This window comes from Pistacia vera, unplaced genomic scaffold (assembly GCF_008641045.1).
Source record: "Pistacia vera cultivar Batoury unplaced genomic scaffold, PisVer_v2 Contig67, whole genome shotgun sequence".
Lineage (NCBI taxonomy): Eukaryota > Viridiplantae > Streptophyta > Magnoliopsida > Sapindales > Anacardiaceae > Pistacia > Pistacia vera.
The window spans coordinates 81,247-102,501 of NW_022196523.1; the positions used below are offsets into that span (position 1 = coordinate 81,247).

Consider the following 21,255-nt stretch of genomic DNA (forward strand, 5'->3'; position numbering starts at 1 on the left):
GCCAAAAATGGCGGGAACCGATCCAAAGAGGCAACTGCTAAACCTGATTCGCGACGTCGCCTCTGAAAAGTCTCAGGGAGGTCAGTTTCCGTACAAATTCTTTTTTCCCGTCGCGTATGTATGTATGTATGTATGTATGTATGTATGTGATTGTTTGTTTCCCGAGAAAACATACGAGAAATTTTTTATCGATAGCTGAACTCATTATAGCAAATGAACTATTATATCGAAGTTCAATGTGAAATATTTAGTTAAATGTAAATTAATGAATAATTGGATATTTCAAATTCTTTAAACGGAGGCTTTAAGTTATGTTAATTAATATAAGATTTAAAATATGTGAAACTGAAACGACTCCATACAAACTGGAGATTAAAAGCCTGATGATCGTTTTTTTTACTAAGCTTTTTCTTGGCAACAAAACATGATGTTAAAATTTGAAATTGAAAATTCAATCAAATAAATTTATTGTTCATTAGGTTCCCTAGAAAATAGGCCAGAAAATTTATCATTAACTGGACTCAGTGCAGGGAATGAACTCCATTATTAAGTTAAAAGTAATTTGAATATGTATTTAAATGTCAATTAATTAATAATCGGACATTTGAAATTCTTGACCGGAGGTTTAAAATTCTGTTTATGAATAGAAGATTCGAAGTTCGAATTGCTTTTAGCCGCGGTTAAATTTTGTGCATAACCAAGTAGCTGAACATTTTACTGCCTTTTCTCGGCAACCAAATAGGAGGTTAAAAGTTGAAAATGAAATGAGTTTTTATTTGCAGAGATAAGAGTGGTTGGTTTGAAGAGTCGAATAGAAGAGCTAAGATTGGAGTTAGAGGCGGCAAATGCGGAGCGAGAGGAGGCAAAGCGATTCAAAGAAACAATTGAGCAAGAGCTTAAAGGATACGAAGTTGAATTGGCGTTAAACGACAATTCGTTTCATGCCTTAGAGGTTTGCTTAGCTTTTATCAGTTCTGCATTTGACTAGATTTTGATTGGATTATTCATTTTTGGAGTTAATTACAGTCAAGGATTTCTTCAATACAAGATGATATTTCAGCCGTTGGATCTGATGTGGAGAATCTTAAGGTTCAAATTGGGCCGTGTCTTGTTCTTTTTGTTATTTATCAAATAAATATATTCTGTATTCTTCTGTTGATAATAATTTTTGTTTTTCCATTGATGGAAATTTATGCTCGGACTATTTAAAGAAAGAAGAAGCAGATTTACGGTAAAGATAGCTGCACAATTTTTTTTTCCAAGTTGAAATTCATAAAGAAAGGTGTACGTGGTTGATTTCTTCTTTTTTTTTTTTTTTTTTGTTGCTTTTATGCAGAGACGGGTTCATTAGCCAAATGTTAGAGTTCAACAATAAGATAAGGTGGGTCTTACTTATTTACTTCAAGTTACTTTTCTCTTCAAATTGGTTTTGTGGGTAGAGAGGTGCTTTACACTGTGGGCTTCTTTATGGTATTACACTAACAGTAATAACACTTCATTGAGATGTGGTTTCCTACTTCTGATGTTAGGTATCATTAATAAAAGGCTGTCAGTTTTCATGTGATCATCTAGATTCTGCAACAGCAATTGCATCTTATTTATAAGTTTCGTGTAATTACCAATCTGCAATTAAGTTCTTGGATTGTTGGCGTAGCTCATTTTTATGATTCTTTTTGAATGATCTTGACATTTCATAAAGACAGTTCGTTCTCAATTTAAATGATCTCCATGTGTGTGGTACTCTAATTTCAATTCTGTACTCTGGTGCTAAGTACCAGGAAACAACTGGAAAATAAATAATTTTTAAGCTAATCACTTGTTGTTATAGGGAATTCCATATGACAGTAGCTTGCAATTTTCGGAAAGATAATTGTCTTGGAACTGCAGCCGGTGATTTTCTCTATAATGCTATTCTACTTTTCTAATCATTGTATCTTGTAGCATATTGGCTTCTTATTTTATTTCATGGATAAATCTGGTCATCACCTAAAATGATCTAATTCATGGCATGAAATTCCTTTTAACTACAATTCAGAAGTAGACCACAATTTCAGCAAGAAGGAGGACACTGAAGTTGCTTTAGAAACTCTTGAGAATAAGCTGGCTGATATAGTTTCTCAAACAGCTAAAGCGGAGGAAGCACACCAAAAAGAGGGGAATATTAACAAGCAGGTAAATGTCGGTCCTCTGCACTTGAAAAGCACAAATACAATGCATCTTTCAAAAGGTTAAAAGGTCATGAAATTTATCCTTGAAATTGAGTCCTGAATTGATCAAAATGCAATGGGGACCCCGCAGGTCCAGCTGGAGCTGGCTGATTTTGAAAGGAAGGTGTCTTTGATGGAGGCGATAGTGACCGAAACAAAAGCATTGCAGGAATTAACAAGATATCCTTATTAAACCTAAAGTAGCTCTACAAACTGAATGGTTATGATTTTAGCATACTGTCTTCTTGGTATTAATTTAAGGTTAATGATTTCAGGGACTGGTACAGCACACACAATCCTTTCATTTTGAGGAAAAAAAAATGACCTCTAGAATTTCATCTTTCAGAAAACTTCCATATTCAGAAACAATTCTTATGGGTTGAAAGTTTAGGTTATTATAGAAAAAAAAAATTACGCTAGTTTTTTATCTGCTTTGTTATCAAGATAGAGCAAAAGAAGCCTGTAGCTACCGTATCTTAAAATGACAGTTGAAATTTCTTGATCTATCATTATATTGAATTATTAAAAAGAAGAAGAAAAAAAAAAAAAAAAAAAACCTCATTTACATTTGATGCTTTCTTTCCTCCTAATATTTATTAAAACAACTATAAAGATAAACCTCTTTACTTCAAATATGAGATAGCTAGCTTGCTTTTGTGGTCTTACATAAGTTGTATGAAGGTATTGCTCGAGGTAACGTGAAGTATATACTGAGAAACATTTATCTCCTTAACTAGTGACACGCAGACTTCTGAAATGGAGAAGACAATTGCTTCTCTCACTGAGGAGCTGCAAGAAAGGTGTATATGCCCCAGTTGCCACAGAGAGAATGTGGAGGCCCTTGGTGGTATACTTCATGCAAATCAGGAAAATTGATCATATGTAAGTATTTTACCTGCTAACGCTAGTTTTGAAGTGTTGAGATTACCTTGTCCTGCAAATAAGAACTTGCTTTATAGAGTCAATTTAGCGCAGAAGGTGAGAAAAAACTCACTTAACTGCTTTGAATAAGATTTTACATATTTTGAAGTTTCAAATAGACTGTTTAAGCTTAGTTCTCTTTTTATTTGAAAAAGTTCCATGCTTCAATTCTCTAGGAAATTCCTTGGTACTCTTTATTGAAGAGACATATATATCAAAGAATATTAATTACATTTATTCAATGATCGACTCTCTTTTCTATTTGTGGGGTCAAACTAAATGAGCAAATAATGAATCCCCAGCCATAACAGCAGGACAAAAGTAAAGTAATTTTAAAGAAAAAATAGTGTATCCCCACAGGCCAGCCTGCAACATCGTAATTAGCCAAAACCCATCTTTGTCCACTTTATCTGTTTTATTTACAGATTCTTGATATGTGTTGGTGATTCCATATCCTTTACTATCAATGATAACAATGTAGATTTCTCTTCTTCATCAGTCTTTTCTTGCCCCTGAAACAATGACCATGAGAATTTTAAGAATGAATAAGGTCATTAACCGACATTTCAGGAATAGTATTGTAGATTGTCAGATCTTACAGTCTGCTCAGGAATTATAATGCTAGGAAGAAGTGTGTGGATTTCAACCCCTCTTGAATTTGTAGACTTCATGACTTCCACCTGTGTAGAGAATAAGGCAGAGACTGGTCGATGATCTGAGAACTTACTTTCGCTTCGAAAATATGAGAGTTGTTTTACTCCTTTCCCATACCATAGAATTCTGTCACACCTGCCACCAGATCCATACATTATTCAGGACACATAATTACTTAATTAGACAACTTATGTGATTTGTTAGTAGTTTTAGTCATTTCTAGAGTAGGAAAATTGAGTAATTTTACCATGCTGGAGTCCTTTGCTTCTCTCCTGATCTGTTTGGAACTCCACCAGAGTACCGATTGCAATTCGAGGAAGAATACTTGTATGTAGGTGCAAATTCAATGTCTCCTTCTCTCCAACCTTGAAATACTCCATCTTCTTGTTCCCTGCGAAGCTGATCAAACTCTTGCAATGCTCTCCAGTCTTGTTTCTTTATCAGATGCCTAGCTAAGTTGTCTTCCAAGTACAGCCTATAGTTGAGATCCCCGAACCAGAATATTTGACTGTTCAACATAAAACATTAATCAGATAGGCTTAGAATTTTGAAATCTTTAGGTTGTTGAGGACCACTTACTCATGTCCTAAAATGGTGAGAGGATGTGGATTATCATCATCTTTAGGTGATCTAGGAAACGTAGTTCGCCGGAAAATCTCTGAGACTTGGTGATTTCTCCGGCCTTCATCGCCTTTCTTCTCACCAGAAGCTAAGTGTGCAGCTATGAAGCAAAAACTAGTTCCTTCAATTGACATGCTAACAGAAACCGAACCTTTGTTTCCCAAATACCCCATGATGCCACAAGCCACTGAGCAAACTTTCACATTTGAAATGCAATACTTTCTTAGCAATTCCTTCTTCATCCACACACTTATAAAGACTCCCACCATCTTCTTGCTCGCCATGAGCTTGTACTTGCTGCCTCCATAGAGCTGCTCATGCTGACTTCTTGACCAGTCTGTCATTGGAATCCCTCTAAGGCCGCTAAAACTTGCCCTCTGTTGAGATTCTTGAAAGCCATTGTAGTGGTAGTTGTCACTTGAGATTGGATTCAACGTGGGTGTCAACCAAGGGCATCCATATTTATTATTGAGCGTTTTCCCTATCAGTAAATTCCAATTTGTTGCTTCTGTTGGGTCTTCTGCTCCTATCACAGTTCGAGTCTTTAAGGGTACAATCTCTTGGAACCTGTTAGTCAGAAAAGTAGTTTAAAGTAGTGAGCATAAAATAACCTTTGAAGAATATAAGTACTTACCCAAGAACATAAATGTCCGCAGCATCCTTTAGATTTAGCCACTCATCCAAATCTACAGCCAAGCTCCCTACGGGAGATCTTCCAGCGACATTCCAAGTTCCCACAAAGATTCTGATTCAAAAACTAATGAAAATACATCAACCATCGAAACACAAAACACAAAACACAAAACAAACTTCTTCTTTTAAACTTCACCTTAACTCATTGCTTGAAGTGCATGGAGCCATCTCCATTGACCTAAAGTAACTATCTTCCATCTCATCACCCCCATCATCTTCACCACCATCTGCAAGAAGAGAAAAAAGAAAAGGTAATTGAAACCAAACACATTCACCAGCCATAACTAGGTAGCTATGAAAGAAGGATATGCAGGAGAAGCTAACCAGAAACTTCATTCAAATGATAAGGCACTGGTCTCTTGTGCTCCTTTTTAAACCACTTATAAAGCCTCATAGATCTTCGTCTCTCATTCCTGTTATCCATTAGTCAGTTACACTTTGCCCATGCAAAATTTGTTACCTTGAAGCATGGCTAGCTAGCTGCTTATTGTTTCATCAATGTCAACTGATCTAAACGTAGATTTTGCTGTAAAAGTCATTGTACAAATCGCCCATGTTAATTTACCAAAGTGATGAGGGTGAGAGAAAGAGACAAACCCAGAAGCTTAAACTAATGAAGCGATGATCCCGAGAGATATAGAGAACTGTATGTTTAGTCACAATAGAGCCTGCAGAGCATTGGTTGAAAAATGAAGAAGCTTCCCTGATCACATATCCCATCCTCTCCTCCATGTTAATTTCACGGTGTAATTTAATCAGTAGTGAATCGACAGGAAATCAAAAACGATATAGGCCTCACAAGCTTCTATCATTGTTTGATTATTAGAGATGGTAGGTGGAGGTAGTGCTGGTCACGTATGTCTTGTGGATTTTTACGTGACAACTACATCTCATGTACAAGTCAAACACCCTAATATGTAGAATTGGGTTAACTTAGGATGGTCCATTTGCAGTAGGACAACTTTGCATTCATCAGTCATCACACAATCATACCGTCAAATTTGAGTTTGATTAGAAGATCAAAAGATCAAATACTCTTCTTACGATAACACTTTTAGTCTAATAATTGGATTCAACCCAATAGATATTGTCCACATCAACTCAATTGAATAGACATTATCCGGATAAATTCTAGTATAATGGTTTGGACTCATTATTATCTGCTTGTGATAATCTTGGATTTGTTTTTGAGCTTCACACAATCATCCTTCATTCAAAACGCATATACTAACCCAAAGCTTATGTTGTTGGTTAATGAGTGTACATGAGAATTACTTAGTGGCTGTTCTTCTTCTGAATTAGCATGAGGAAAACTTTTGATTCATCAACTAATCATACGGTTAGTTATAACTGATGGGATTGTGTTTGATTAGAAGATGAAGAGATCTAGTACTCTTCGTACTGTTTCTTTCATTGTCTTGGTTTAAATACTTAAGAGTAATATTATACATACATAATTTTCATACAACATTATGTGGCAAGATATGATTGGCTAATTTAAAGTTAAAATTAAACTTTCATCCAATTATATCTTGTCACATAATGTTGTATAAGAAATATTGTATGAAAATGATATATGTATAGTATTATTAATTACTTAATAATGGGTGTAGAAGAGAAGTCTTTGCGGCCACAAGAGTCTCCTAATCAGTCCAAGTTGTATAGATCATGTGGCCCAGCTCAGTTATTGTATCTACCAGTTTGTGTGTGGGGAATTTGTACTCGTCCAAGAACATAATTTTATAGTGCTGTTAATTTAGACTTCTTTTATCTTTAACCCCAAAATTTTAGAGACATCTATGGATGATTTCGTTTGTGGTTCAAGTATGATTGTTGTTTTGTGCAAATTAACAGTCCAAACAAGATGTACTTAAAATTTTATAGAAAATTGTATTTGAAAATTGCGTTCAGAAACATTTTTATCAAAGTTGTTTTCAAGTAAAATTTGTGGGCAATCTTATGAAAATAGGTTTGGTAGAGATGACTCAAAATGCTATCAAAAACAATTTTTAGATGCAATCCTAAAAATTAGTCTAAAATTAGAAAATAATTAAAAGTCGTTTTCTTTAGTTATTTCATCTGAAAACAGTTTTTGAATATTGTATCAAATAAATGTTCAAATATTAAGTAAATTAAGATTCAATTAAAAAATTTGAATCATATTTTAGCTTTTGAAAATTATTTTTAGATAAAAAATCAAATCAGTTTATACCCTTTTAAATCTCAGACGAAAACTATCTCTTCTTTGTTTAAATCTTGATAATAGATATTAATATATTATGTAAGTATGATAGAAATTTCTTTGTAGTATAATTAAATCATGGTCATTAATTATATATATATTTTTTTTTAAGTTTTTACATATGAAGAATCATTTGGGATTCAATTTAAAAGAGTAACTAGTGTCACGGGCTGGGAGTTTCACACCCAAAAGGTTAACCTATTAGGTGGAGGGACTCCTCCCATTTATAAGCCCAAGACCTCCTCAATACACTTTCAATGTGGGATTTGTTACATTCTTCCCCACCTAATCCTGTGACGCCCTCGTCACAGGTGGGGCCCCCTGCCTGCCCATCCACCTCACTCTCGTGTGGACCCACAATCACACGTGGACGCCCCTGCGTGGAAGCTTGGTAGGACATCGAAAGACGGATTGGGTCTGCTCTGATACCATTTGTCACGGACTGGGAGTTTCACACCCAAAAGGTTAACCTATTAGGTGGAGGGACTCCTCCCATTTATAAGCCCAAGACCTCTTCAATACACTTTCAATGTGGGATTTGTTACACTAGGCCTACTTTGTTAAGGTGAGGCCACGAAAGACCCCAACATTAATTTTGTCCAAACAATTTTATGAGTCATTCTCGTGCTCTAATTCTTTAATAATGGAGCGTCACTAACATCTTTGATAGTATCAATAAGACTTGTGGTGCACTAAAAAGGTGAAAATGTATAAATTTATTAGCCGATAATAAGAAGAAGGATATATTTATTTATTTAAGGGAAGATGCTTGGGACATGGCATTACTTTTTTAGTTTATTTATTTATAAATTATTGAGCATATAATAACATAATAGGGATAATAGCTGGCTTGGCTTGTAGCTTTCAATAGGTTGTGACATTCTGCTAACGAGAAGTGGATGAGATTGTACTCTTTGTAGTTATCTATCCATTTCCACTATTTATGACTTTAATGAAGCCTTTACCCACTTTCGTCATTTTACTTGGACTTTACATCAGTTGGGTCATTATTTTTTTATTAAATATCACCCACTTTCCTCAATTTACTTGGACTTTACCTCCATTGGGTCATTTTTTTAATTAAATAGTATATATCTTAAATGATATTTATATGTAATTGATGATTTAATAATATGGTAAATGATATATCGACCTTACGTGGATAGTCTAAATGATTAGGGTGAATTAAGGATAGTGTAAATAGAATCTCAGGTTGGATTCTTTTTAAAGCGGAGACTGTGACGTTGACGGTGACCTGATACGCTAATCTCCCCCATAGTTTAGCAAGTTTAGCCTTGTTTAGAGTGTTTGTTATATGTAAGCTTTCTTATACGGGGCTTTGATATATTTTTCTGTTGTTTAGCTAAGTGATAAGTAGGTCTTAAATAGGTCAAATATTATCTTTAAGTTTAGCAAGTTTAGCCTTGGTTAGAGTGTTTGTTTTATTTAAGCTGTCTTATATGGGGCTTTGATATATTTTTCTGTTGTTTAGCAAAGTGATAAGTAAGTCTTAAATAGGTCAAAAATTATCTTTCATAAGACCCCCCCTAAAAATTTAAAAAAAAAAAAAAATACAAACTTTAATAATGTGACAGAATTTTGAAGGGAAAGACACATCTACATTTATATCTCTCCAATAACTTTAGAAAAGATCATGATGTTGCATATTTTGCTTTAGAATAGAATATAATATAAACACCATGCTAATCTCTTTCTTTGTGATAAAGCTTTCATGGTCAAGAGATCACATAGAAAAGCCTCAAAGGCTTCTAAGGTTTTGAATTTCCCAGCTGGGTTCTGATTCTTTATACAATTTTGTGGACTAACAGTTCTTACTTATGCTCTGCTTGATGTTTATGGAGTCCTGTTCTTGTTCATGCTGCTGCACTTAATCCCTCAAAATTTGGAGTATTAAATGAAAACAGAGGTTATATTTGCCTCAATTGTTCTTTGATTAATCCTTTGCTTTAGAAAAAGAGTCTGCAAATAGAGAGAATGCAAGACATACTTGAACTAAAGAAGAAAAACAAAATTACAAAATCTGCTCCAAAAATTTTGGACCAAAATTACAATATCAAAAGCAAAATCTCAATATATACTAGTAATAAATTGAAGTTTCATGTCAATTAGACCTCTTCTCTTATGTAAGTTGATGGAATTTTCAGCTTTTTTTTGCCTGGAAAAAAACCTTTAGTCTCTGCCTTTTCTTGCATCTAAAATTAAATGTTGCCTAAATGTTGCAATGAAAGCTTCAACTCTCTCATTCAACTCCTCCTTTGAAAGCCTTGGACCCTCTTCTCAATCATCTTCAACAACAATACCCTCTTGTTCATTTTCATTCAATCTCTCAGCTTCAAGAACTTCAACACATTCTTGTTTATGGCTTCTCATACTCTCAATCTTCACCTTCACCTTCACATTGTCGCTCATTTCTTCAACATTTTCACACCCACCACACTGTTTCTTGCTCTTCACATTGCCATGGCTTTCTAGGGCTTGTTCATCCCTTGAAGTTGAGTGCACTGAAGTGAAGAAAATCGCCAGGAGTACAAGATTGAGAACAAGGAACACCCACAAACGCCATTGCTCAATCAGAATCAACATTATAGCTTTCTTTAAACATGCCATTAGAAGAGCAGTTCCTGCTGTGAACAAAACTGTATATATCTCCTTTGCTTCTCTCTTGTTACACTCTTTCTTTACCTCCATTTCTACTGAAAATTTTTCTCTTTCTTGGAAGTGGTGAGAGGAAGAGACTTCATTAGGGTTGTTTATATGGTTCATTTTTTGGTGGGTTTTGTTTTGTGTGAGGGTCCACAGTGAGGAACCAGCTGTGATGATCAGAGAACAAAAAAATGAAAAAGCTGAGAGCTTAGAGTGATGAGATGAGAATGAAGGTGATAGGGGAGACAAAAAGACATAAATATTACAACTTCATTATTACAGTTGCCATATGATTGCTACAACAAAGGATTTAGCTTTGTAGGTTTGCATATGTTTGGTCTTGGCATGCTGTCTTTGGGTGGTTAAATTGTACATTACACTCTTTTTTATTATTATTATTATTTTTTATTTTTTATTTTTTTGATAATCGGAGTGTCTAAACCAGTTTATATGTAGTTTAAGTAATCATCTAGGGTCCTAAAATTAATGACCTAATAATCCTCAAGTGATCACCCTTATTAGCAACCGAGGCGAATGTACTCAAGACTTCTTAAGTAATACACCCAAGAGTCCTAGACAGTGCCAGAGTTTATGCATTTGGAAACTATATGTTTTATATTCTCTTGGGGAAGCTATGGTAATGTGGTGTCTAGGCAAGAAAGAAGATTGAAATGTGAAGATTAAAGCAATGATTTACACATGAAAAATGTAAGCAATGGGCTAGAGAGGATTAAGCTCTTTTTCATAAATGCGTGCAAACTGCAAAGTAGGGGCATAGCTAGTTTCAAAAAAAGTGAAACAAAAACGCATGCTTTTGAAGAAAGCAGAGGCAGAGGCAGAGGCAGAACACAAAAAGTGCTTTCTGGATGGTCAGTGCTTAATGGGTAGCAGGTTTTTGCCGGAAGAAGCAGAGCCAATTGAAAGAAACGTGACGGTCAAAAGGCACGCCTTCTTTAGACTCTATCATCAGAACCGGACCCACTTTGTCATTTGGATCAAAGGGAATTTTAGAGTTTCTTATGAGTTATGACACAACAAATGTGAAAGCATGATGGATTACACCGGTACCCCTGGTGGGGGTCAACTTAAATTATCCCGGTAACAGTACATTACCCAGGTAACAATACATGATCCTAGAATTGACAATCTTCCCAAATTGAAATATTTTATACAATGAATGATGGATTATACCGGTACTCTTCTTGGGGGTAATAACAATACATGATCCAAGAATGGTAAACTCAACTTACCCAGGTGACATTACATGATCCTAGAATTGACAATCTTCTCAAATTGAAATATTTTATACAATGAATGATGGGATTATACCGGTACCCTTGTTGGGGATAACGGTACATGATCCAAGAATGGTAAAACTTAATTTACCCAAGTAACATTACATGATCCTAGAGTTGACAATCTTACCAAATCGATGTCTATTATAGAATGAATAATTGAATGTACGTATCACACATGTTGAATTTGATATTTCATAATTAATTAGTTAATTATATTGTTTATATTATTATATATTGTTGACGCTTGATTTGGACGTCAACGACTTGTATGTGAGAAGCGTTAAGCGGACTTAGGAATCACACGTGATGGATCTATGAGATTTGAATATGGAGCTGAGATTATATATGTTGCAGAAAACATAAATAAAAGATTGGCAAGAGGGGTTTTTATAGTAGTTCGGATGCAACAAACGACTCCTACATTCACTGTTATTTTATTGATCCCTAACTATTTCTATGATTTTGCCCGTAAGGTATACAAAGATGAAGAAATACAGTGTTTACAGAGAGAGAATGAAATGAAGCTCAAATCTCAGTCTAGCCCCCTTCTTCGGGAAGAGGAGTGCTAATTTATACACTTAAACACTCAATGTAATGAGTGTTTTGCAAGTTGACTGGACACATGGAAGGTTCTCGTCCATTCATCTCTTTGAAATGAGATAAAGTTGATGTGAATATCTTTGAGGAGATATGGGCTTGGCAGCACATTTATTAGGCTGACATAAGCGTGACTTTTGAGGCATAACATATATACATTTATTTTACGAGGTCTTGTTCATTATGAAACGTTATGAAACTAGTATACGTAATCAAGTTTATATTTCTAAATTACAGTATTATATTATATATATAACATTACCCCTTGTATTTAACCGTTAAACTAGTGTTCCTGTGGCCTCACTAATTTTTGCGCATTGTATTGCCACTCCCTTTAACAACATCCACTAATTCAAAGCTTAATTTGAAAGCCGTATTTTGACCTGAATCAATGTTTTAAAACCCGATCCGGCCTGACCGGTTTAACCGGTTCAACTAAGACCTGGAAGCTTTAACGAGTCAGGTTTATATTTTTTCTATTCACCTAAAACCCTAGGATTTGGGAGAATGATCGGCAAATAATGGATGTTGGGGCTTTTGAAGAGAAAGTGCCAGTGAATGCAATGGTGGTAACGGAGTTGATTTCCGGTGAGTAAATCAACTGAAAATCAAACAAAACTGGCAGTGACAACAATCGGCTTTTACCGACGATTGGTGAGGCTAATGGGGGTGGGGTGAGGTGGGTTTTGGTTGGGAGAAAGAGGGGAGTAATTTATAGGTGATAGGGAGGGTTGTCGATGCCGACGTCGATGAGATCTGGCCTAGAATGCCAACGCCGACGTTGATGAGATCTATCTTGGGTATATTTTAAAGGGAATTGGCTCAAGGGACGATTCGGGTTGCATCCGGGGTGTCGCCGCCGCCAACCAGTCGCTGACCGATTTGCATTTGAGGTGTGTTTGTTAAATTTCAAACCTATAGAGATTTAACTGTAATTTTTAGGGATATATTTGCTGAATCTTAGAAGTTTTTGTCAACTGGTTTGACCGCCGATCAAACCGATTAAACCGGTCAACCTGGGACTTGATAACTTTACCAGGTTTCACCCCAGATTGAGTTTTAAAACATTAACCCAAACATTTTCGAGATGCCCCTAATAACCAATGAACCACAAGTGTTTTCCTTGTACAGATCCTATTTCAATGGAAACTTAATGAGTCGATCCACCGACAAGTCTTGCTTTTATGTGTATTGCTTGACGTAAAATAGTGGATTTTTCCAGTTAGTTAATTTGATTAATGGTATTCAGTTATGTTACTTTCAATGACCTAACGACACCGTTTTTTTTCACACTTTATTTTCTAATGTGAATGCCATGAGGCGCATGACCCAGTAAAATTGAGAACATCCCAGTAGTAAAAATTGTTAAATATAGTACACAAAAATAAACCTCTAAAGCCTCATCTAGAGTTATATAAACATAATGCCGCCATTTTAAACTGGTTATTACATAATTATTGGGGTTTCTACTTTCTACTTTCTATTCTAATTGTTGGCCAATCTAACCAAGCCAACTAGAAACTATCACAGATTATATAAATTTTCTAACTAGGAAGATCAACTCGGCAGATAATATATCAGGCAGATAATATATCAGAATGTAACGGAAATGGAGGAAATTTCCAAGTGAAATGTAGATGCATTTACTGGTTATATTTTCTCTCTCGTATTATGCAGCTTGCAGTTGCGTGTCGGGTTAAGGCGTTTTCTCAAGAACCTGAAGAGGTGAGTTGTTTGGGACCTTTGNTTTAAACTGGTTATTACATAATTATTGGGGATTCTACTTTCTAATTTCTATTCTAATTGTTGGCAAATCTAACCAAGCCAACTAGAAACTATCACAGATTATATAAATTTTCTAACTAGGAAGATCAACTCGGCAGATAATATATCAGGCAGATAATATATCAGAATGTAACGGAAATGGAGGAAATTTCCAAGTGAAATGTAGATGCATTTACTGGTTATATTTTCTCTCATATTATGCAGCTTGCTGTTGCGTGTCGGGTTAAGGCGTTTTCTCAAGAACCTGAAGAGGTGAGTTGTTTGGGACCTTTGATTGCTCATGATGTCCGACAATCAGCTTCACGGTCACCATCTTCTACCGGACAAAGATATGAGCTGCGCAAAAGATAGATGAAGAAAAACGAGATTAGGAGATAGTTTGATCATTTTGAAAGATGCACATTAAAGAAAGAAAAATGAAATGTGGAATCAAAAATAAAAATATAATTATCTGCGATATTGTTCTTGTTCCACTAGTTCAAAAGAATGTGACATAACCTCAGCAATGTTCAGCTTTCATGCATGTTATTCTTTTTGATGAATTCAGCGGAATAAATGGGAATAAAAAATTAAGAAAAAAGACCAACCTGGCGGGCAACCTGAGCCAGTCGCCTACTGTCTCTAGAAGATTCATTGATCAAGCTAGATTTCTGAGGCTCCAGTGCATCATTTTGTTTCTCTGCAGCCCTCCTCTTCACAATGCTCTTTTCAGGAGAAGTGTGCACATCAGAGTTGTTCATGGACTCTTTCTTGCGCTTCCTCTGGAAAGTGTATTTAAGAAACTTACTGCTATCTGATTTAGAAGGAGATTCATTAGTTTCTATAGATAATTTGGCATCTTTGGAGTCAGAAAGTACAGGTGATTCATTAAGCATCTCAGGGCTCATCTCAGAGCATGTAACCATTGAATTTTCTATGGCATCACCTTCTGGTTGTACCAATGCAGGCTTATTTCTCAGCTCCTTGTCCTTGTCAAAAGCATCCGGAACATGTCTGGATTTAGTAACTGCCTTAACACTCACAGAAAAATTAGTTGATCCAGATACAGGATCCGCACCCCTTCTAATTAATGTCAATCCTGGATCCAATCGAGGCAATGGCTTCATCTTAGCTTCATTTTCAGCTATCTTTGATCCATCTTCACCAGATTTAACAGTACCACGTAAAGCAAATGAATAAACAATGCCACGGTTAACTGCAGAAGATGTCTCCAAAGGTTTAATGAGCTGATCACAAGGAGACACAAATGAGGTAGAAGGGCCATCCCTACTCTGCGATTTCACATTTCTTTTCCATTCGCAAATGATTTCATCATCATTAAAGCTACCCTTATGCTGCATTTTTTCATCCAGGCCACTAGAGTTTTTCACATTACTCACATTGCCAGCCTTGACAGAAGACAGTGATCTAATGTTCCCATTGACTGAGTATGTTTTGCAATGTGAAGGAACGGAAGAAAAGTGACAGGGTTTCATGGGCTGACCAGCATGAGACCTGTGTAGATTACCTTTGGCTTTACCAAACCTAGTCCTTCTTCTTCGTACAGTACGGACCTTCATAGGTTTCTTTGGTTCTCCTCCAGGAAATTTCTTTGTAATGTTAATGTTTTTGGACTTAGGAGAAGGTATGGGACGTTTTTCTTCATGCTTATCACTTGTCTCAATAATCAGCTCATTGTTTATGAGGGAATGTTGATCGTCTACATATCCCAAAGTAGGCAGGTTCTCAGTCAACAAGTTTCTTTCAAGTGCACGAATTCTCTGAGTACATCCATTTTTGTATAGCTCAGGTTCCTTGTTTCTCACAATTATGGAGGCTAAGTTGGACTTTTGATTGTCATAGTTCTCCAACTGAGAAACACTTAGATTCTCAGTTTGTTGAGTTCCACTGCAGGACATATTATCCAAAATTTGTTGATTCAATGGATTCTCCACGTCAGAAGCAGTCACAGTCGCAAATCCTGAGCTCAAAATAGAGGGAAGAGATGGCTCAACTGTCACATTTTCATGACAATACATATCTACCTCCGTGAATTGTCCATTCAGAGGCTTTTGATTACTTTTCACTCTCTCCAATTTATCTCTAACCCATTTCAATTCTGATCTGAGATCTGTTATAACATCCTCAGCCTCACAGAGTTGTGCTTCAAGCTCATCAATCTTTCTTTGTTTGGTCGAGGATGTTATCTCTGCTTCCTTTGTCTGTAAAGAAATAAACAATGTTTAGTTCATTTCATTATTCATGTTCACCAATGCACCAATGCACCCATGCTAACTTTACTTTTCTTTTGGCAAAGTTGCCCCTTAACCAAATACAAAAGTTGCCCTTTTTTTAATCCAAAGGAAAAATGCAAATCTGACCACAAGAGAAGCATCCATTTTGTTTTCTGATATCAACAAAATCACTAGAGTATGACAAACAACACAAAGAATTAGAATAACATCAACATCTAATCTCATATATCGCATGTACAACGAAACTAAATGAACCACATTGTCATCATACTGGGTTACACTCTCAAATGGGAAGGAATGATATAATCAATGTCCACCACAAAATGATGCCACAAGAACATTATTGTAGTTCATATGATAGTGACTTATCACGATTGTTGGATTATAAATTTGAATGAAATAACTTAGATTCCAGTTGTAGCTTCAGACAGCTCAACAGATTTAAAAAATTTGGAAACTTTCACATTGTTCTTCAATCCTTCACCTTTCAAAAATAAATAAACAGACGCATGAAAGTAGATTCGAGAACAGCACTCTCCGACTGCCACTCTCTAGCGCAACTAAGAATTCAAAATAAAAAGAAACAAACAGAAGCAACAACTCCAAGTCTCATTCATCAAATGTCCAAATCACATAACAGAACGAAGAATTTGAATCTAATTATCCAAAAACAACGGTTAATTTTCAAACTTAATTCACTTCCAAAGAATTTGAATCTCCAACTCGAAACTAAATAACTTGCTAGAAATATAACAGTTTCAGCTTATCATTTCACTATTAAGAGCTTATTTAAACTTGTGAATTTAAAACAGAAGCCAAACTATTACTACTGGCAATTGTTTTCTTAATTTTTAATTTTATTTTTGTCAAAATGTTACCTTAGAGTCGATCATCTGTTTCAAACGCACAAGAAGATGAAGCGCCTCGTCTTTGGTTCGATTCAGATCCATCTCAAAATGCACCGCTTTGCGCTCCGACATCATCACTGTCGCTGCCGCCTCCTTGGCGGTGTTCAAAATTATGTCCGCGTACGCCTTCTTCAACGCCACCATTTTCTAACAAAAACAAAAACAAAAAAAATAAAAAAAAAATTCAAAATCAAAATCAAAACATAAAAAAAAAAAAAAAAATCAACGAAAACACAAAAAAACATTTTCGAAAATCAAACCGCAAACCTGTGGTTCTTCCATGAAGGGTTTTAGCAAGAAGAAGAAATTTGTTAACAGACCGTATCGGTTAAGAACTGAAAGGTGTGCTGTGAGATGAAACGACGAGATTGCCCCTGAAATTGAGTTTGAATTACGGAGAAAATGTGTCTGTTAGGAGGCGTGGGGTCCAGTGTGGAAAAGAAAGCTCTGGTTGAGGGGTTAAACGGTGTCGTGTAGGAGGATGCATTTGGGCGCGCAACTAAAAGTGGGGGCCTACGTGGAGGGTTGTATTTTAAATTGAATTAATTAAAGTGGGGGTGTGTTTGTGAAGGCGAAGGCGCGGTTTTGTCATTATATTCAAGTTTTAAATTTTGAAATGTCATGATCAATTATCATCCAATTTTCATGTTAGTTATTAACGTATATAATTAATTTCCTTTTATCTCTTTACTTTTTTTTTTTTTTTATTGCTAAAGTTTACATTATAATATTGAAAATTATTTGAAAATTTGGATGTGATATTATGATTTAAAAGTTATATATATGTGTGTGTGTGTGAATCAGAAAATATTGGGTAAAGTCAATCAAAGTGTTGGATAAGTAACCATTCTATAGTAAGTGGAGTAGTTATGAACACTATAAACAATCCCATGAGAGTGGTGAAGGAAGAGCTCTAATTTAGGGTTGCAATCAAATGAGCTGAGCCGAGAATTGAGAAGCTCGAGCTTGGCTTGGCTAGAATAGTTGAAGCTCAAGCTCGGCTTAGTTGGAATAGTCGAAGCTCGAGCTTGACCGAACTTCAATTGTCAAGTATGATAGATGTATGTTCGGCTTGAGTTTGACCAATTATAATCAAGTCAAAATTGAGTTTGAGCTCAACTTGGTTGAAATGTGAAATGTGAATTAGGATGTTGGGGTTTAAAATTTTTAATTTATATATATAATATTAATATAAAATTAAAATATCATATAATATAATATAATATGTCGAGCTCACGTAAACTCGTGAATTCCTAGAGTCGAGTATTCTTAGACTTGAACTCGACTCAACAAGCAAGCTACTCGAGCACAAGCTCAACCTGACTCGTTTGCAGGTCTATTCCAATTGGTAGAAAAAGACCAGCAACCCCTTGAAGTTATCATACACTTGGGAGAAAAAGTAGAAAAATAAAAATAAAAATAAAAATACAGTGATAATTTGATTCTTCACCGCTGTAATAAATAGGAGAGAAAATCGAATTTCTTTCTTCCTTTTTACAATTTAAAAAAAAAAAAATGAGTTAATTAGTTAAAAAAAAAAAGAATCATTTTTGTAGTGAAACATTTATTAAAAAAATCGATAAGCTTAACACAAAAGTGGAAGAAGAAATAATAATAACACGTGTAACATTAAGATATAAATTAAATAACTATATACAACATGTTCCTATAGTTTTCACTTGATTAACTCAAATTTAACTGAAAATAATGAAGAGTTGTGCAATGGTCTAGAAATATCTGGTTGACTAGCTTCAGAATTTGTCTTATATTTTTGGATTATATTTCTTGTAGTATCAGAAAATAAGCAAAGTCATATTGTCATATTCTGCATTTGTTATCATACAAAACCCATTTGAACAATTTAATTATCATTTGTATTAGCTCAAAGTTCTTTATGCCCAACCATGGTCGGTCCAAATCCAAATTTTGTTCGAGGCTATCTGAAAATGTTTACAATATTGATCAGTTGTTCATATTCTGTATCATCATCATATGTTGATTACGACTTGAAGTGCCTGGAAGGTCTCAAGAGTTCTTTCAATGATCCTCAAGGGAAGCTAAGTTCCTGGAAATTTGAAAACCAGACAACTAACATATGCAAATTTTTAGGAGTCTCATGTTGGAATGAAGTGGATAATCGAATAATGAGGGTGGAACTTCTGTCAATGAAATTGTCAGGACAATTTCCAGAGTCTTTCAAGTATTGCCATAGCTTGCAAAGGTTGGATCTCTCTGGTAAAATCCCTGCTCAGTGAATTCCTGCTTTCTTAAGTGGAGTCAACTCTCCAGATAGTACTGGAGTTTGTTCAGGGCGATTAGGATACGAATGTGATGTAATGAGGAAGATGAAAGCATTTTTTGTTTCTGCAGGAGTGGCTGGTGCCATGGCATTGTTGCTGTCAGGTTTTGGGCTCTGGTGGTGGTAACATTGGAGAAGGGTTAAAAGAATGAAGAAAGGGGATGGAATTGAAAGAGAAGATTGTTGTTTCTGGGTTCAGAGGTTGAGGGATCACAAGCTTGTTCAAGTTTCATTGTTCCAGGAGCCGCTTGTTAAACTCAAATTAGCTGATCTAACAGAGGCTGCAAATATTTTTGTTTCTGAAAAAGTTATAATTTATGTCCTGACAGGAACTACATACAAAGCTGAGCTTCCTGGTGGATCCATGCTCGCGATCAAGAGGCTGAGTGGTTGTAAACTTGGGGAGAATGGCTTTTGTTCAGAGATGAATCAGCTAAAACAGCTCAGGCATCCGAATTTGGCACCCCTTTTGGGGTATTCTGTTGTCCAGGAAGAGAAGCTGTTGATCTACAAGTACTTTTGCAATGGAACTTTACATTCTTTGTTACATGGAAGAAGCATTGAACAAGATTGGCCAACTACATTGAAGATTGGTTTTGGTGCAACCAGAGGCCTAGATTGGCTTCACTGTAATTTCCAGGCTCCATGCCTGCACCAGAACATTTGCTCGAAAGTGATTGTTTCGATGCCAGAATAACAGATTTCAGATTGGCCAAGTGGGGAATTTGGTTACTATCCTCCAGAATGCACAAGCGATATGGTTGCTTCACTGGAGGAAGATGTGTATGGATTTGGGATGGTGCTTCTGGAATTGGTTACAGGGCAAAAGCCAGTAGAAATTAGTACTTATGAACAAGGATTCGAGGAAACTTCTCGTACCCATCTCAAATAGTGGGGCTCAGAGCGCGCGTTTCCCAGATCCGAAAAACGAGTCAGAAGTATCAACTCAGCTACTAGTGAATTGGGTCAACCAGCTCTCTAGTTGTGGCAGAATCAAAGATGTTATAGACAAGGCTCTTTGTGGAAGGGAATATGATGAGGAAATTTTGCAGGTTTTGGAAATTGCATGTAATTGTGTGGTTACCAGGCCTGAAAAAAGATTGTCTATGGGCCAAGTTTATCAGTCACTTTTGTGATGAAATGAATCAATTTTCCAATAATATCTTACTAAGATACGATGATTTATAATTATACAGTTGTTCTATCATTTATACTATATTTGTCCAGATGTATATTTGTCTAATAAAATCTCATCGTATATACATTGAAATTTTAGTAGAGAAATGTATAAATAACTTGATACTCTCGTGTCATCTAAGATTTTTTTTTTTTCTTCGGATATATATTTTTTTAGGCTCAAGCTATTGTGGTTGCATATACTGTGTTACCCACTAAAATTGTGGTGGAAGCACCCAGAAGAAGTCACTGTGTTATTCTTCTTGTGAGCTGGCCAAAATCCATTCAAGATATTCTTTGTGGAAAGTTACTTTCAATTGCAAAAACTATAGATTTTGATATAACTAAAGCTCCTTCTTAACTACCAATTTCATATTCATATTATCTTTTCTTGATTCCAAAGTTGTTTGACCACACCAAACCCTAAATTCTACCCATTTCCCCTTTTGGCCCAACATAAGATTATGACATTAAGGACAAATCACTAGCACTTTAATCAACTTTTAACCAACAAAAAGATAATTAAATTAAAATATATATCTATGCCATCATTCTTTTTGACATAGGCTATCATTCTTTTTTACATGTATTATAACATAAACGATTTATACGACTTTTAAGCTAACTTAATTGACTTATTTGACGTATCTAATTATTACCGTTTTAATCTATATGCGCCCACAATTTTCAGAAAAAAAAAAAAAAAACATAAAAACATATAATGATAGAAACTCTTGGATGTATTACTCAAAAGACTCTGAGTTCAATTCTCTTCGATTGTTAATAAGGGAGCCACTAGAGGATTATTCGATCGTTAACTTCAGGACCCCAATGACTAGTTGACGTACGCATAGACTATTGCCAAAAAAAAAAATATATATATTATTATTATTTGGCCCTCATGTTAATGGTCATGAAGGCATAAATCACCGAACAGAGACGCAAACCTTCCACTT

The 21,255-nt window shown here is 35.5% G+C and overlaps 4 protein-coding genes and 1 pseudogene across 5 annotated transcripts; 2 read left to right on the top strand and 3 right to left on the bottom strand.

Annotated features, from left to right (window-relative positions):
* On the top strand, nucleotides 1–3,083 carry LOC116112788 (paramyosin). Its single transcript, XM_031398918.1, has 9 exons — nucleotides 1–80; nucleotides 783–952; nucleotides 1,027–1,089; nucleotides 1,212–1,231; nucleotides 1,337–1,381; nucleotides 1,829–1,890; nucleotides 2,036–2,172; nucleotides 2,299–2,387; nucleotides 2,951–3,083. The coding sequence occupies exons 1-9, from the start codon at nucleotides 8–10 to the stop codon at nucleotides 3,081–3,083; spliced, it is 792 nt and encodes a 263-aa protein (XP_031254778.1). The 5' UTR covers nucleotides 1–7.
* Nucleotides 3,084–3,296: 213 nt separating this feature from the next.
* LOC116112846 (type I inositol polyphosphate 5-phosphatase 4-like) lies at nucleotides 3,297–5,962 on the bottom strand. The gene is made up of 7 exons (XM_031398971.1): nucleotides 5,421–5,962; nucleotides 5,233–5,323; nucleotides 5,038–5,148; nucleotides 4,362–4,970; nucleotides 4,030–4,290; nucleotides 3,728–3,917; nucleotides 3,297–3,640 (listed from the first exon to the last, which is right to left on the bottom strand). Exons 1-7 carry the CDS (start codon nucleotides 5,518–5,520, stop codon nucleotides 3,548–3,550), a joined length of 1,455 nt encoding a protein of 484 aa, XP_031254831.1. The 5' UTR covers nucleotides 5,521–5,962; the 3' UTR covers nucleotides 3,297–3,547.
* Nucleotides 5,963–9,403: 3,441 nt separating this feature from the next.
* LOC116112777 lies at nucleotides 9,404–10,121 on the bottom strand. The gene has a single exon (XM_031398903.1). The coding sequence runs from the start codon at nucleotides 10,045–10,047 to the stop codon at nucleotides 9,637–9,639; it is 411 nt and encodes a 136-aa protein (XP_031254763.1). The 5' UTR covers nucleotides 10,048–10,121; the 3' UTR covers nucleotides 9,404–9,636.
* Nucleotides 10,122–13,282: 3,161 nt separating this feature from the next.
* On the bottom strand, nucleotides 13,283–17,160 carry LOC116112775. Of its 2 annotated transcripts, none has more exons than XM_031398898.1 (5): nucleotides 17,092–17,160; nucleotides 16,795–16,971; nucleotides 14,270–15,883; nucleotides 13,951–14,018; nucleotides 13,283–13,638 (listed from the first exon to the last, which is right to left on the bottom strand). In XM_031398898.1, exons 1-4 carry the CDS (start codon nucleotides 17,104–17,106, stop codon nucleotides 13,989–13,991), a joined length of 1,836 nt encoding a protein of 611 aa, XP_031254758.1. In that variant the 5' UTR covers nucleotides 17,107–17,160; the 3' UTR covers nucleotides 13,283–13,638; nucleotides 13,951–13,988. The 2 variants fall into 2 exon arrangements, with proteins under 2 accessions (XP_031254758.1, XP_031254759.1); XM_031398899.1 differs by lacking the exon at nucleotides 13,283–13,638 and having other exon boundaries at nucleotides 13,876–14,018; nucleotides 14,270–14,475; nucleotides 14,608–15,883.
* A 1,568-nt stretch (nucleotides 17,161–18,728) lies between these two features.
* LOC116112789 lies at nucleotides 18,729–20,259 on the top strand (annotated as a pseudogene).
* Nucleotides 20,260–21,255: the final 996 nt, after the last annotated feature.

Bases quoted from the DNA above. Each gene is read 5' to 3' on its own strand.
- LOC116112788 (XM_031398918.1), top strand. From the start codon at position 8: ATGGCGGGAACCGATCCAAAGAGGCAACTGCTAAACCTGATTCGCGAC. The intron at 1,382-1,828 runs GTGGGTCTTACT...TTGTTGTTATAG, and splicing joins GAGTTCAACAATAAGATAAG to GGAATTCCATATGACAGTAG. The intron at 1,891-2,035 runs GTGATTTTCTCT...ACTACAATTCAG, and splicing joins TTGTCTTGGAACTGCAGCCG to AAGTAGACCACAATTTCAGC.
- LOC116112846 (XM_031398971.1), bottom strand. From the start codon at position 5,520: ATGGATAACAGGAATGAGAGACGAAGATCTATGAGGCTTTATAAGTGG. The intron at 5,324-5,420 runs GTTAGCTTCTCC...CTCTTCTTGCAG, and splicing joins TCATTTGAATGAAGTTTCTG to ATGGTGGTGAAGATGATGGG. The intron at 4,291-4,361 runs GTAAGTGGTCCT...TATGTTGAACAG, and splicing joins CTCACCATTTTAGGACATGA to TCAAATATTCTGGTTCGGGG.
- LOC116112777 (XM_031398903.1), bottom strand. From the start codon at position 10,047: ATGGAGGTAAAGAAAGAGTGTAACAAGAGAGAAGCAAAGGAGATATAT.
- LOC116112775 (XM_031398898.1), bottom strand. The intron at 15,884-16,794 runs GTAACATTTTGA...ATTTCTTTACAG, and splicing joins AACAGATGATCGACTCTAAG to ACAAAGGAAGCAGAGATAAC. The intron at 14,019-14,269 runs GTTGGTCTTTTT...TCTTTTGCGCAG, and splicing joins TGGCTCAGGTTGCCCGCCAG to CTCATATCTTTGTCCGGTAG.